The sequence below is a fragment of the Conger conger genome, chromosome 4 (assembly GCF_963514075.1).
Source record: "Conger conger chromosome 4, fConCon1.1, whole genome shotgun sequence".
In the NCBI taxonomy this organism is placed as follows: Eukaryota; Metazoa; Chordata; class Actinopteri; order Anguilliformes; family Congridae; genus Conger; species Conger conger.
In genome coordinates this window covers 39,634,799-39,650,972 of record NC_083763.1, presented here as the reverse complement: position 1 = coordinate 39,650,972, position 16,174 = coordinate 39,634,799, and the positions used below count along the sequence as shown (strand labels likewise).

Below are 16,174 nucleotides of genomic sequence, written 5' to 3'. Positions count from 1 at the left end.
TTTTAACCATAGGCTTTGCGCATTCCTGGAGATTGGATAAATGGCAGCTGCAATTTCAACTGCACATTTAATGACGTTCGCAGTGACATATACAAGAAATAGGCCTAACATTGCCATAATAATGACGACGTCATTCTACCACAAAATACTTTAACCGCATGGCCAGACTGCGTTTATTTCCATTCAATTCTTTTTAACAGTGAAAATAATAAAACATATAATAACGGTTCTATTTGTATAAATGATTTTACGTTACCGCTGTTTTAGCAACGTTTTTTTCTTTAATGTGCGGTGACCACGCAAGCATGTGGGGACGTCAAGTTCTATGCATTTTAGAACTTCATAGATGACATGAATCAGGCATTGGTATTCTTTTCACAGTGTTACTTTTTACTGCTTCTGTCTCTGAACCGTAGTTGGGTGACACAGGGGAACCTAATTACTATTCATTTTCAATTCCAGGACTGAAGCTGTTAATTATAGCAAGTTAGCTGTAGCTGCACCGTTTACTCATCAAGCACCTTGGAGTAACAGCCAGCTAAACGACTTAACGGCTGCTTTCTGCTGCAAAAACGAGTCCTTAGGAATTTGCTTCCTTTATTGGACTGAAGGAAATACTATACAATATTTTATTGCCATATCAACATAGTGCGGCCTGTGGCGTAATGGCTAAGGTACACGACTGGGACCCGCAAGTTTGGTGGTTTGATCCCCAGCGTAGCCACAATAAGATCCGCACAGCCGTTAGGCCCTTGAGCAAGGCCCTGAACCCTGTATTGGTCCAGGGGAAGATTGTCTCCTGCTTAGTCTAATCAACTACACAACTACACAACTACACAATTAATTCATAAGAAGTCTGGAAAATAATACTGGCTAACTGGCTAATGAAGCATAATAGCAATTTCGTTTTTGTACACCCAAGGATAATACCAGTAATTGACCATCATTTTGCACAAATTGTGAGTTCTAACCCCTAGAAGGAACATTTAACGGGTTGGAATGTCCTCAAAGATTCCGACCTCAATAGATCTCTGGGCCAGGAGCAACTAAAAAATAAGCAATTGGAATGATCCCTAGAAATTTAATAAACACACCACTTGTTCCTAATTTAGTTTCGTAGATGCATTTGTTTTTTGTTTTTGGAATGAAAATAAGTGTAGTAGTACACAGACTGTACCGGAACCTTCTATTCTCTTTTGCCTCATATTTTTAGCCTAGTAAAGTTGTCGCTGAGTGAGCAGGCTTCAACACAGATTTCCACACTGCAGGATTAGACCCTTCTGTCAGCTTTTCAACTTAATTTTGCTGCAATGCCTTCAGATGATACTGTAGCTTCATAATTTCTTCTGTCCGTGGAATCATGTCATCACAGCTTGTTTCAGAGTATCGATTGCACATCCTGGCGCATACGTGTTCCAGTTTGTCTCCAATAACTGGATTAATTTTTTTTGCATTGTTCTCAGTTGCTTTGTCTACTTTCATTTTGCTTTTGCTTAAGGGAATATCCTATCTTGCATGCCGGAGATAGTATCTTGATTTCCTTTCTTGATGGACAAATCCGCTTACTCTCCTAGCCCCTGACACTGCCAAATTGAGCCAGCACACAAATCATACAGTCTCCACACTCTTATCAATGTCTTTCACAAATCTACCTAATTTGTTTATCTTCTGACTTATACACACATGCTAGAACTTATGTCCATGTTTTTCATACAACATATGCCCAGGCTTGCAAATACATCTATATTGTGTTCGTAGTCTCCTTTGTTTCAGATTTCTTCCAATAACCCTTCCCTGTGCTTTTGGAAAGCTGATTGCACAGGAAACATCAATTTCTTGGTGGTGTGCCATTTTACTATTATGTCTTTTCCAGTCGACACAGAAGATTATTTTGTCCAAAACACACTTGCCATCAGCAGTCTTTGCACTGGTTTTTACCATTACATTTGATTGCTCAGCCTTTGTTGTAGACCTATAATTTTCCAGATAATCTGGCTGCAATGGCAGTGGACCAGATGGTTCGTGGCAGGACTGCACTAAACAACATGGTTCTTTTTTAATGGGGAATGAGGGAACGGGTGCCCCTTAGTGTCAAATCTATCCAAATTGGCTAAATTGTACATTGCTGTACATAATACAAAAATAATATACAAATCAACTGTCATTTAGTAAGTATTGTGTCTTAAGATATCTTATGGTCTAAAAATGTATCCAAAACCTCTCATTAAAAGTATATAAAATCACCCCTTTTGATGCTTTAAGATGAAACCATTGATACCATATTGAAAGAAAATGCAACCACATTGTGACACATTGTGATGCACATACCTAAATATGGAATCATTTAAATGTTTTGCTGTAATCTATAGTTGTAACCTATTGTTGCATGGGATGACAGTAAATGTTTCAAAGTAAATGTTACTATTGCCAATGGAAATATTACATTCATCTAGCACATATCAGCACAGGGTACACAACCAATGCTCCCATACAAACAGCTAACTAGTAGCCCTCAATAATGTAATGGGGATTATTAGCAAAGGCTAAACGTTGTTGATTATGACCAATGTGAATATAACAATGTCAAAAATATGACACAAGCAAATCATTTAACTGATATAAGCAGTAATATGTCTATCTTTATCGTGTTCCTATGTGTCTATGCAAGACTTTTACTCCTTTCTCCTGCTCTTCTCACACACTCCCCAAATCCACGTTGGCAACAAATGAGACCCATGAGTAGGCCCACACGGAATTTGTGGATGCAGAACTCTGACAAATTCCCGCTGAATTCGAACATTGAAAGTAGCTAGTAAGCTAGTAGCTAGTTCGTGTAAAAAGTGAAAGAAAACAAACAATAAAAGTAGATTTACTATAGAGGAGCCAAGTGGGCTTAATTTATGTACAATGAATATGGCATGGACGTTTACTAGAAGTGGCAGATGCTACTTGTGCATCTAAAGTAAATTCCACAACGGCTGGTTGGTTTAGGCAAGTACCACGTTACTATGAGCTTGCTAAAATTTAGAATTTGTTCAGAATGTATCATGAAATTGGCTGAAGTTAACACTAGACAGATTTACCTTTCACAACGATTATCTCTCAGATCGCTATTTCTGTCACTTAGGCTATGTAAATTTATCGGTGCTCCACCAAAAGTACGCAAGACAATTGATAACATTTCAAAATCTACTGTACTAGTACTGCCTTATGGCACTCGATCCAGTTCACTTTGAGCAGTTTCAGCCAAATCTACTCGCATGCGTACATGGGTACATGCTCACAAATCAACCTTAACAGCTGTAGCCTATCCACTTAGATAGTGGATCACATGTTCAGAGATGCACTTTTGCATACCACTGTTGTAATGTGTGGTTATCTGCGTTACTGTCACCTTCCTGTCAGCTTTGACCAGTCTGGCCATTCTCCTCTGACATCTCTAATTAACAAGGCATTTCTGTCTGCAGAACTGCTGCTCATTTTTTTTCTTTTCTTTTTTTTCACTTTGCAAACTGTAGAGACTAGTGTGCGTGAAAATCCCAGGACAGTTTCTGAGATACTGAAGCTCAGAACAATCTGCTACCAACAATCATTCCATGGTCAAGGTCACTTAGATCAAATTTTTTCCCCATTCTGATGGCTGATGTGAACATTAACTGAAGCTCCTGATCTGTATCTACATGATTGTATGCATTGCTGCCACACAATTGACTGATTAGATAATTGCATGAATAAGTAGGTGTAATAAAATAAAAATGTTCCTAATAAAGTGCTCAGTGAGTGTATATGCTACATTCAGAAAAATAAAAATGAGACATGTCGAGGAATTCAGAAAAGAAGATTAATAAAACAAAATGATCAAAAGCAAAAAAATATAATTGAAAAAAAGTAAATAGAACCTTATAGAGTGTGTTTTGGGTAGATTAAGGCAATGACCTTGATACTGTTTATGCTGGTTTTTGTTCCAAACAAAGTTGCAATCCCTGAATTTTAAAAGGCTGTTAGTGTTACTTTATGTGCTTTTCATGTCTAGAGGAATTATTTACTCTTAATACATGTCAGAAATCGCTATGTGTGGCAAGAAGAATATCCTATGCTGTGCTTATTGTGCAATATTGCAAACAATTACTTAAGAAGGGTAACCAATGAACTGATCAGATTAGGATAATTAATAGGCTCCTAATTAAGTTGTCCAACACTTGTTTCAGTCTGATCATATTTTTCCTTAAGCCTATTAAAACAATGCAGATTTGGCTATACCTAATTATTAGTGCTAGTGGCTGTGTGTCCACACTTTCACCAGTTAGTAGCCTATTGATTCAACCTAGTCTTTAATTAGATCAATTAAATAATGTTGTTACCTCTTTAAGTAATTGTTTGCAATATAACATAATGAGCACAACATGGAAATCAAACTCTTATCCTTCATGGAGTGCTTGGATATTTATTACGTGGTGTGCCTTAAGAGGGTTAATAAACCCTCGAGGCATGAATTTCAAATTTAGCAAAATATTTTAAAAAGAAGCATTAAAAAAATAAACAAAGAATACAAATTCTGTGCTTGGAATGAATGAAAACCATCATACTAAGGATCCACTGCATTAGGGTATATAGTCTCAAATTTCTCAAAATAATTTTCTCCGTTTGTTTTGAATTTTTAATATTGAAGGAAAAAGTGCATCTCTGTCTTGACTTGAAGGTTGGGTAATTTCAGAACCAGGTGCTGGAGACTGTTGCAGTTACTGCAGTGAGCCTAATTCTGCCCTGCTTGAATTTGTTGGGGTTTTCCTTTGGATTTTAAATATAGCCTATTTCTAAAGAATTATAAAGCATGTAGGTTCTCTATTGCTGTTGTATTTCTGTTAATCGCTCATACTGGTTGCATACCTGTAGAGTGATTGAACGTTTGTTTTGAAATTGCTGAGTTTGTCAGGAGTTTGTCAGGAGATTAGCGCTAATTTGATACTGCTTGTGAGCGATTTGTAGGTGCTTTAAATAGGCGTCTTCAGAGCGACGCCAGCGTCACTCCGTCCCAGTTTGTTATGTTATGTTTCACCCCATCCCAGTATGCTCTCTCCCCCGAAGACAACCCCTGCGACGTGGGCCTCCACGGCGCCGGAACCCCTCCAACCTCAGCTACCCACCGCTGACCCCCTGTAAGGACTTTGCTGTCACAGGGGGACTATGGAACTGCCAGTCTGCCACTCGGAAGGCTGACTTCATCCCTGCATATGCCTCCCTCCAGTCCCTACAATTCCTTGCCCTAACTGAGACCTGGGTCACACCTGACAACACCGCCACTCCCGCTGCCCTCTCATCCTCCTTCTCCTTCTCACACACTCCCCGGCCTTCCGGCCGTGGCGGTGGTACTGGTCTTTTAATTTCCCCCTCGTGGAAATTCTCTGTTCTCCCCCTCTCTGACCTGTCCATATCTACTTTCTCCCCCCTTACAGACTCTGATGTTTCTCAACTCCTGCTCTCCCACCGCCCTACAACCTGTGCCCTTGACCCTATCCCCTCTTCTCTTCTCCAAACTATCACACTTGACATTCTCCTATTTGTCACCTCCCTTGTCAACTCCTCCCTGTCTTCCGGCTGTTTTCCGGCATCCTCCAAGAGGGCCCACATCACTCCGCTACTAAAAAAGCCTACTCTGGATCCCTCCATCATCCAGAACTACCGCCCTCTTCCTTTCCTTTCTAAAACTATAGAACGAGCCGCTTCTACTCAACTTTCTTCTTTCTTTTCTAACAACAACCTGCTAGACCCCCATCAGTCTGGCTTCAGATCGGGCCACTCAACAGAGACTGCGCTCCTCTCCGTCAGTGAGTCACTCCATGCCGCACGAGCAGCCTCCCTCTCCTCTGTCCTCATTCTTCTAGATCTCTCTGCTGCCTTCGACACTGTGGATCACTCCATCCTCCTGTCTGCCCTGTCAGCAACGGGCATCTGTGGCACAGCCCTGGACTGGATTGAGTCCTACCTCTCTGGTCGCTCCTTCCAGGTTGTCTGGGCTGGTTTGGTATTGACAACTCGGCCCCTCGCCACAGGAGTTCCCCAGGGCTCAGTCCTAGACCTGCTTCTTTTTTCTCTTTACACTCGCTCCCTTGGCCCTGTGATCACTGCACATGGGCTATCCTACCACTGCTACGCGGACGATACCCAACTCTTCGTCTCGTTCCCGCCGTCTGATATGCAGGTTTCAGCCCGTATCTCTGCTTGCCTGAGGGACATCCAGAGCTGGATGGACAACCACCATCTAAAGCTCAACCCAGGCAAGACTGAAATGATACTCATCCCTGCTAATACCTCTCCTCATCTGGATCTCTCCATTTCCCTCGGGGGATACCACACTCACGCCATCACCCAGTGCTAGAAACCTTGGCGTGGTGATGGACAGCAGACTGTCCCTTTCCGATAACATTGCAGCGGTGACCCGGTCTTGCAGGTTCTTCCTATACAACATACGGAGAATCCGCCCCTTTCTCACCCCCTACTCGACCCAGCTCCTGGTCCAAGCGATGGTTCTATCCCACCTGGACTACTGCAATTCCCTCTTGGCTGGCCTCCCTGCGTCCGCCATCCGACCCCTCCAACTTATCCAGAATGCAGCAGCTCATCTGGTCTTCAACCTTCCCAAATACTCACACGTCACCCCCCTGCTTACTTCCCTCCACTGGTGCTAGCCTTCCAAGCAGTTAAGGGGTCTTCCCCAGCTTATCTACAAACAATCAACAGACCCTACACCCCTGCCAGACCTCTTCGTTCAGCCACCACAGGCCGCTTGGCACCTCCCCCTCTCCGAACCTCCACCTCACGCTCACGACTACTGTCTGTTCTGGCTCCACGGTGGTGGAACAAACTCCCCGTTGAGGTCAGAACTGTAGAATCTCTCCCCACCTTCAAGCGCAAGCTGAAGACACACCTCTTCAAGCAGCACCTCTCCCCATCCCTCCCTACCTTCCTGTGAACCTTAATTGTTGTCTCTGTGACTCGCTTTGTGTATCGGTATTTTTAGTTAGCTAGGTAAGCAGTGTTTGGATAGTGAACTTTGGTCACTTTTGCTCTGTTGTTTGTTTCTTTGTTCAAAAAAAAAAATTTTTTTTTAAAAATTGGCCCTCGTCCTTATCTTTGCTGTACAGATAGCAGTTCAAATTGTACTTCCCTCTAGGGTCTTTCAGCGAACTTTCAGCTCTGGATAAGAGCGTCTGCCAAATGCCAATAATGTAATGTAATGTAATGTATGGGGTTGTGGATGCCATATAGTGTAATCAAGTTTACTGAGTGGACTCCATGCTTCACACTCATATTGTGCAATAGGCAAGATCACACTCTCAAAAATCTTGCACCAAATTCTAATGGGAATTTTGACTCATTACATTACATTACATTACATGGCATTTAGCAGACGCTCTTATCCAGAGCGACATACAACGAAGTGCAAATCAAACACAAGTATAGGTGCAAAGAGGACCTGAGAGGACAGTACAGTTCCGAGTCCTAGTGTAAACATACAGATAATCAGAACCCTTGAAGAGTACAATCAACTTCCAAACTAGCATGCCACAGTTGGCAGCTAGAATACCCTGAGTACAACAATACAACAGCCAATAAAAAAACAACAATATCTATACAAGTAACAATATCTATACAATCTATACATAAGTGCCATTACAGTCTAAGGCTAATCATGGTGGTGAGTTAGGGAGGGAAAGGTGTAGCCTGAAGGGATGAGTCTTCACTCTGCGCTTGAAGGAGGTCAGAGACTCCTGGTCCTGGTCATTCCACCACCGTGGGACCAGGACAGACAGCAGTCTTGAGCGTGAAGTGCAGGTGTGGCGAGGGGGAGGCGCCAGACGGCATGAAGTGGCAGAACAGAGGGGTCTTGTTGGTGTATAGGTCTTGATAAGGGATTGAATATATACAGGGGCTGATCCCTTAACTGCCTGGTATGCGAGCACCAAAGTTTTAAATTTGATGCGAGCCATAACAGGCAGCCAGTGGAGGTTGCTGAGCAGGGGGGTGACATGTGAATGTCGGGGAACATTGAATACCAGACGGGCTGCAGCATTCTGGATCAGTTGTAGGGGTCTGATGGCAGATGCGGGAAGGCCAGCCAGCAGAGAATTGCAATAGTCCAGGCGGGACAGGACCATTGCTTGAACAAGGAGCTGAGTGGAGTAGGTGGTGAGAAAGGGTGGGATTCTCCGGATGTTGTACAGGAAGAACTTGCACGCCCGGGTCACCGTAGCGATGTTCTCGGAGAAGGACAGCCTGTTGTCCATCACCACTCCAAGGTTTCTTGCACTAGGGGATGAGGTCACTGTTATATCCCCTAGTGAGATGGAAAAATCAGAGAAGGGAGAGGTTAGAGCAGGGATGAAGGTTACCTCCGTCTTACCTGGGTTGAGCTTTAGATGGTGGTTGCCCATCCAGCTCTGGATGTCTCTCAGGCAGGCGGAGATACGGGTAGAGACCTGTGTGTCTGATGGGGGGAAGGAGAGAAAGAGTTGGGTGTCATCGGCATAACAATGATATGAGATGCCATGAGCAGAGATAACGGGGCCAAGGGATCTCGTGTAAATGGAGAAGAGGAGGGGTCCGAGGACTGAGCCCTGGGGGACTCCTGTAACAAGGGGGCGAGGGGTTGACACTCTTCCAGCCCAGGACACCTGGGACGACCGGCCAGAGAGATAAGATTTAATCCACTCTAAGGCTGTGCCACAGATCCCTGTAGATGCCAGGGAGGCTAAGAGGATGGAGTGGTTGACTGTGTCGAACACCGCAGAGAGGTCAAGAAGGATCAGGACAGAGGAGAGGGAGGTTGCTCGTGCAGCCTGAAGGGACTCATTGACGGAGAGGAGTGGCCAGGTCTGAAGCCGGACTGGTGGGGTTCCAGCAGGTTATTCTGTGAGAGGAAGGAAGAGAGTTGGTTGGAGGCAGCTCGTTCAATGGATTTGGATAGAAAAGGAAGGAGAGATACCGGACGGTAGTTTTGAATGCAGGAGGGGTCTAGAGTGGGTTTCTTTAGGAGTGGGGGGATGTAGGCCCTCTTGAATGATGAGGGAAAGCAGCCAGAGGACAGAGAGGAGTTAACAAGGGAGGTGACAAACGGAAGGATGTCAGGCGTGATTGCCTGAAGGAGGTTTGAGGGGATGGGGTCCAGGGCACAAGTAGTAGGGCGGTGGGAGAGCAGGCGGTGAGACACATTAGCATCTGTAAGGGGACAGAAAGAGGAGAAACGGGGCAGGCACAGAAAGGGAGGCAGGCACAGAGGTTGTGGTGGTGGCAAAGGTGCTGCGGATATCTGCACCCTTCTCATCAAAGAATACTGCGAAGTCATCAGCAGTGAGGGAGGAGGGAGATGGTGGGGGAGGTGTGCCGAGGAGAGAGGAGAAAATGGGGAACAGTTGACGGGGGTTAGAAGTGGAATTCTGGATTTTTGTTTGGAAGGAGAATTCTGCCAGGAGAGACTGGTAGGAAGACAGGTCCAGTGGGTCTTTTGATTTCCTCCACTTCCTCTCAGCTGCATGTAGGCTGGGCCTGGAGGAACATAGAAGGTCAGAAACCCATGGGCTGGGAGGGGAGGATCGAGCAGGCCGGGAGACAATAGGACAGAGAGAGTCAAGGGCTGAGGAGAGAGAGGAAAGCAGGGCGGAAGATGCAGAGTCAGTGGGTAGTTCTGAGAAGGATTCAAGAGGAGGGAGAGAAGCGGTGACTCTGGGGACAAGGGAGGAGGGTGATAGAGAGCGGAGGTTACATCGGACAGAAACAGTGGGGGTGAGAGAAGGGGAGGGAGGCAGAGGAGCTAGGGGGATGGAGAAGGAAATGAAGTGGTGATCGGACTGGTGTAAAGGGGTAACAGTGGGGTTAGAAGAGGAGCAGTTCCTCAGAAAGATCAGGTCGAGAAGGTTTCCAGCCTTGTGAGTTGGGGGAGAGTGCTGCAGAGAGATCAAAGGAGTGAAGTAGTGGTATGAAGGCAGTAGACTGGGAGGCTTCCAGGTGGATGTTGAAATCTCCCAGGAGGATAAGTGGGGTGCCATCCTTGGGGAACGAGCTGAGTAGAGTGTCATGCTCATCAAGGAAACTTCCCAGGGCACCTGGAGGACGATAAACAACGAAAATATAAAGCTTAACAGGGTGAGTAATTGGGACAGCGTGGCATTCAAAGGTGGCCAGGGATAGGACAGTGTCGGAAAATGCAGAGAATTTCCAGGAAGGGGAGATCAGCAAGCCAGTGCCAACTCCACGGCCAGAGGGCCGGGGGGTGTGTGAGAAGGAGAAGGAGGATGAGAGGGCAGCGGGGGTGGCGGTGTTCTCTGGTGTAATCCAGGTCTCGGTGAGGGCAAGAAACTGTAGGGACAGGAGGGAGGCATAACCAGTAATGAAGTCAGCCTTCTGTGTGACCGTGGACTGACTGAATAATTGCGCTAATATTATGTTCATTTTGTCTTCTGGGCTAAATCATGATGTAAGTTTCTTGTTCCCCAGCTAGACCACTCCAGTCTGCCAGCTCTGGTCGCCTTATAGTTCCCTTTCTACGAGCACCTGGTGGTAGAGCTGCACGTTCACGCCTGTTTTCCGCTCTGACTTGCCTACCACTGTCAGGACAGCAGAACCCCTCCCCCTATTTCGACGCAGACTAAAAACACACCTTTTCAAACTGTACCTTAGTCCTCCCTCCTGATTTTCCCCACCCCCCTTTCTGATATCTCTATGCCTCTTGTCTAACCCCACAAAAAAAAAATAATAATGATTTGCACTTATGATGACTATATGTTTAGAACAACACTTCATGTGTATTTTACTAGTTATGGATGTGATGCTTTAACTTGTGGAAGAGCCTATACACTTGTAAGTCACTTTGGATTAAAAGCGTCTGCTAAATGCCAAAAATGTAAAAATGTAAATGTAAATGTTGTTCCAAACAGAGAAACACAAACATGTAGTGGTAGAAAAGCCAGCGCTTTTTTTACTACCTCTTTATTACCTCCAGCATTACAGCCATGATTTCTGCACCCACAGCAGCCCAATTCCATACAGACTTTAGGAAAAGTCATGGAAAGAGGAGCATATTGCATTTACTGTATTGGAGTAGTTTTAATATTAAAGACACACTGAATAGAAGTTAGAGCAGCACTAGCTTCCATGATGTGACGTATACATGCGTGAAACGGCTCTTTCGGGGGAATTTCTGGAGGGTGGGGAAACAGAGCTGTAGCCACTGGCTCTGGGAGGAAGAATATGCCCTGCAGCATGAAAGGACATTGATTGGAGGGGAATGGAACATTGACATTAATTTCATCTAAGTACACACAAATATGTATGTATGTATATACACACCAAATCTTAAAATCTTAAAATCTTCCAGGAAGTTGATGGAAAAAAACATTGCTGTGAAAACACACAAGTATTAAAATGTTATAATGTTTTTGGAATATATACATCAAGACATGTTTGTATGGTCATGAAGAATTGACTAAATTGAGGAAAAAGTTCATTTTGATTTTTGATTTGTCTTTTGTAGCATAACTCTGTTACATCTGATGCCATTTCTGACCACAGGCGGGGCCTCACTTGACCTGAACTCTGTGGAGCCAAAGCCCAGGAGGTGGATCCTGGATATGACTTGGCTAAACTTGGTACAGCTGTCAAGTCTGTATCCATTCACCCAGCTTCTGGGACAGGTGGCCCGCAATGATCGCAGTTGGAAGGCCTGGTTTGATGAAGAGACCCCGGAGGAGGCTACAATCCCTGACGGGTATGACAGCCTACTGGATACATTCCGAAAGCTACTACTGATCCGCAGCTGGTGCCCTGACCGCACAATTGCTCAGGTGAGATACATGTTGGCCCACCATGAATAATTGCATCATTGTTCAGGCAAGCAGCATGCAGGCTAGTACAGCTACTCTTAAGATAGCATCAGAAGTATGAAGGATGTAATTCTCCTGACTTAAAATGGAGAATTTCAGCTCAATTTTAATAAAGGAGCTCAAAGGATTTTGATTGAAAGAACTGGAGTATTAAAATATGTATTATAGTAATGGTGACCTAAACATTTATTTTAGCAAAACTGAAATATTTGTATTTGTAAATTGGTTAGTATATCAAAATTGCATGTCTTAAAACATAAATCTGGGGAAATCCACAAATAAAATTCAAATAAAGTTTGTATGGCACTTTCGTGCCAGTTTGTCTGAGGGGTCAAGGTAGGCTTGAAAATAAAATTATGACCCATTTAAAAATGAATGTATTCACTTTCTGGAAATTTAGTTTAAGCAATAACATCTAGCTGCTGGCCTATCACTTCTTTTCTGTGCTGGCTCTAAGCAGGGTTGGGTTTATTTGTGTTTTACATTGTGTGTTACCATCTTGACTACAGAAAAGTTTCCCTGCATTCAAAGATAGCACAGGTAGTTTTTCAAGGCCCTCAGAAGCAGTGACCAAATAGCAATACAATTAAAGAATGGATGATTCTAACATCAGCTATTTCTTAAATCTGTGAAGAAAACATGTTTTAATGAGCATTAGCTGAGCTTATGAAATGGCTTTGGTGTCAAGTGTTGTATAATCCTGTTTACAATCTTTTTATATCATTTTGTATGCAGACAATGCTAACTGTTTTTTGTTTTGTTTTAGCTCTATCATGCTTATATACATTTCAAACAATAGCTTTGAAGAAAAAGACTGCTTTGGTTGTGTGTTCAATCCAGACATTTGACTTGTGCATTTTTCTTCAATCAGGGCTTTGCAGTTGAATACTCAGCATTTGCGTGGTATTTTTGGTCTACTTCAGTACATAAATTAAATGTACTGTACATTTGTTTTTTAAAATATAGCTGCAGGCGGCGATACACAAGGTCCAAGCACACACAGCCAATATTATTCCACTTCACAAGTGGCCAGACAGTGCCAAAATCAGTGGATGAAAGGTACCCTGTACTACTTTACAAAATGTCATAGGTGACATTCTGTGGTTAGGCTAAAACTAGGTATAGAAGGAAAATAGCATTTCAGATGAGGATATTGATCAGTATGGCAAGCTTTACACCAGTACAGTGGTTTTTCATGAATTTATGAAAATATATATGTAAAATAGAAATGTCAAAATATATTTTTAAAAACCTTTTGGTAATTCTCCCTGCTATATTTGTTAAGAAGCACCGAGCAAAATTTAGTAGCAATATCTATAAGTTAAGTTGGAAGTTGAAATTGTTTTTCGTACAGGAAATAATGCATTTATTAATTTTTTTGGTGCTTGGTTTAATTGGCGCAGCTGGTATAAAAATTTAGACTTAAAATTGTTTCTGGTCATTGGTTGATATATTTAATGAATTTACAGTAGCTGTAGAAGCTGAATATAATATCTCAAAATTGACCTGTCCAGCCTTTCACATGTGTTGCGTCCTCTTAAATGTACAATAGATAAGATTTTTGTGTAAAAACATTGCTACAATCCCTTCCTATTATTGAAAAGGGTTCACTGACATATTGACTCACCCTCTGCCTGTGTTTATAGTCCTTAAATTCTGGTTTCAAAATATGCAGTTGACAGACCAACACTCAAAAATTGTATAGCTGTACAATAATTCAAGCTTATTGGTTGAAAATTGGTTCTATTTGTCACAGCCAAGGGGTTTCAACGTCAACACGTTCACAGCGAAGAGGGAAGGATAAACCGTGTTGTGGTTTCAGGGTGTTTGTTACTGCAATTCCTCTCTTGACCATTAGAAATCTATTATATTAGATATTGTACCTTTACATTTACTCATTGGGGTCATTTGAAAGGTTCATTAACTCAGCTTGGCAACTTGGGAGGCAGTAGGCACAGGAGGATGGGAGCTATAATCATTTATGTATGCAGAGGTACAGACAACTGTCTTGTCTTTCAAAATTCGAGGCAGCTATAAAAAGAGTTTCTGCAAATAGCATGACAGCTGACAGCTTACATAGCCAAAGTTTCTGAGTTTAAATCTGCCCACAGCCCATCAACATCACACTTTCACACTGTTAAACTATTCTTAATACGGAGAAAGACCTCATAAGTCACAATTGTGGAAAGTTTAATCTTTCACAAAATAAATCAGAGATATATGCCTATCCATACAGGCTTTGAGCCCATGTCAATGAGTCTATAGAGTCCAGCAAAATAGTTTGTTAATTCAGGATACTACATACACTATATAATTCACTGTAATGGCCTTATTTGAAAAGCATTAGTTCAGATTCTGTATTTTCTTTTATTATTATTATTATTATTTTCTGTAATTATTCAATGTTCTTGATTGGCCCAGAAGGACAGCAAAAATGCAAACAACACAAAATGCATAAATAATACACAAAGTGAAGAGCTTCCAACACAGGATTGAAAACTTTAAAGTACACTTAATGATGTTCCAAAGAGTTTGGTAAGCCTACTGTTTGCCCTATATCTCTCACTGTTTCCTTCTTATTTCTCAGCCTCATAATGGCTTCCATGACTATCATTGGCACAACTCTGGTCCCCATGAGGCCAAATGGCAATAACAATTCCAGTATTATTATGTAGGGCTGGCCTGTAGCGTAGTGGTTAAGGTAAATGTCTGGGACCCGCAAGGTCGGTGGTTCTAATCCCGGTGTATTGGGCCCTTAACCCTGCATTGCTCCAGGGGAGGATTGTCTCCTGCTTGGTCTAATCAACTGTACGTCGCTAAATGTAATATAATGTAAAAATATCCAATAACATTAAATTACAGTAATGCAGGAATAATGATTCAGGGCACAGAAGGAAAAAACAGAATTTCATAATGTAATATGAGGAGGTGCATGTTGGTTTGAGGCAGGAATTCTAGATCCCACAAAATCAAAGACATGTCATTGTCTCATTGACCAATAATGCCAAACCCAAAATAATGTAATCATTTCAGCCAAAGGACTGAATTACATACAAAAATATTTTTCACATCAGAGGTCAGTATAACACCTGGGATTAACCAGAGCTCTGTATTTATCCCTTTAATCCCCTCAGTATCATCGAGCATGTCACCTTCCATTCCTACTGCTCTCTGAAATTATACATCAAATGTATTGTGCTTTCATTTATGCCCGTCAATGACTAAGTGTATTGCCTGGTATTGTCTTTACTTGTCCATACCTGTCCTAGATATTTGCATTTACAGGACTATCTGTCCAATACTGCCTATTTCCATAGTTATGTAATTGAATAAGTGGCAGTTAACATATAATAAATGAAATAATATCCTGCAAATTGGAATCCCACCCCTGAAATACAAGCCACTGCTTTAGAGAAAACTTTAATAGTGATTGAATAAGATTTTTCTCCATTGTTGTTGTTCCATCACACCGTAAACTAAAGAGTGGTGGGGCTTTGTGTTACAGGCCCGACACTACATCGCTGAGTCACTAGGGAGCAGATATGCTGAGGGTGTCATACTGGATATGGAGGCCATGTTGGCAGAGAGTGACAAAAGGACCCCCCTGATCTGTTTCCTGTCCATGGGCTCTGACCCCACAGAAAACATAGAGAGGTTGGCCAAAATAAAGGTACGCTAAGAGGTTTTGTTCACATCCAAAATGGCTCTTAAGCATGCGTCTTTTATAAGTCACAGATTACCCAGAGAGTATAATGTATTCCTGGAGCCAGGCAGCTGTTCATTTTCTGCAAGAAAATGTGGCATTTGTAACAAGGCATGTGACCAAACATTTAATAAAACTTGAAACAATTAAGTGGGGACAGTTCATTTTTATGATTCTTTAGGAGGAATTATCTTTGTACTTTTTCTTGTCTAGATTTAATTCCATTTGACTCAATGTAAGGGAATATTGCTTAGAATGAGCATTTCCCTCCCCCTCAGAGCACACCATGTAGGGCCATCTCCATGGGGCAGGGCCAGGAGGTGCATGCCCGCCGGCTGCTGTCTCAGAGCATGGCTGATGGAGGCTGGCTGCTACTGCAGAACTGTCATCTGGGGCTGGACTTCCTGGATGAGCTGCTAGACACTGTCACAGTGTGTGAGAGCATGCACGATGGATTCAGGGTGTGGGTCACCACTGAGGTGCACCCAAAATTTCCTATCAACTTGCTGCAGTCCTCTATCAAATTCACCAATGAGCCTCCTCAAGGTAGGCCCTAGTTAGGCTGCAGACCAGGGCCCTATATTATATATGTCGC

The 16,174-nt window shown here is 42.8% G+C and overlaps 1 protein-coding gene across 1 annotated transcript in view; it reads left to right on the top strand.

Annotated features, from left to right (window-relative positions):
• The window catches only part of dnah5l (dynein, axonemal, heavy chain 5 like), a 168,438-nt gene that overhangs the window by 134,581 nt on the left and 17,683 nt on the right, over window positions 1-16,174 (top strand). Inside the window, exons 66-68 of the mRNA XM_061238957.1 lie at window positions 11,566-11,837; window positions 15,382-15,546; window positions 15,858-16,125. Coding sequence (XP_061094941.1) covers window positions 11,566-11,837; window positions 15,382-15,546; window positions 15,858-16,125 — 705 coding nt within the window. The remainder of the gene's footprint in view (window positions 1-11,565; window positions 11,838-15,381; window positions 15,547-15,857; window positions 16,126-16,174) is intronic.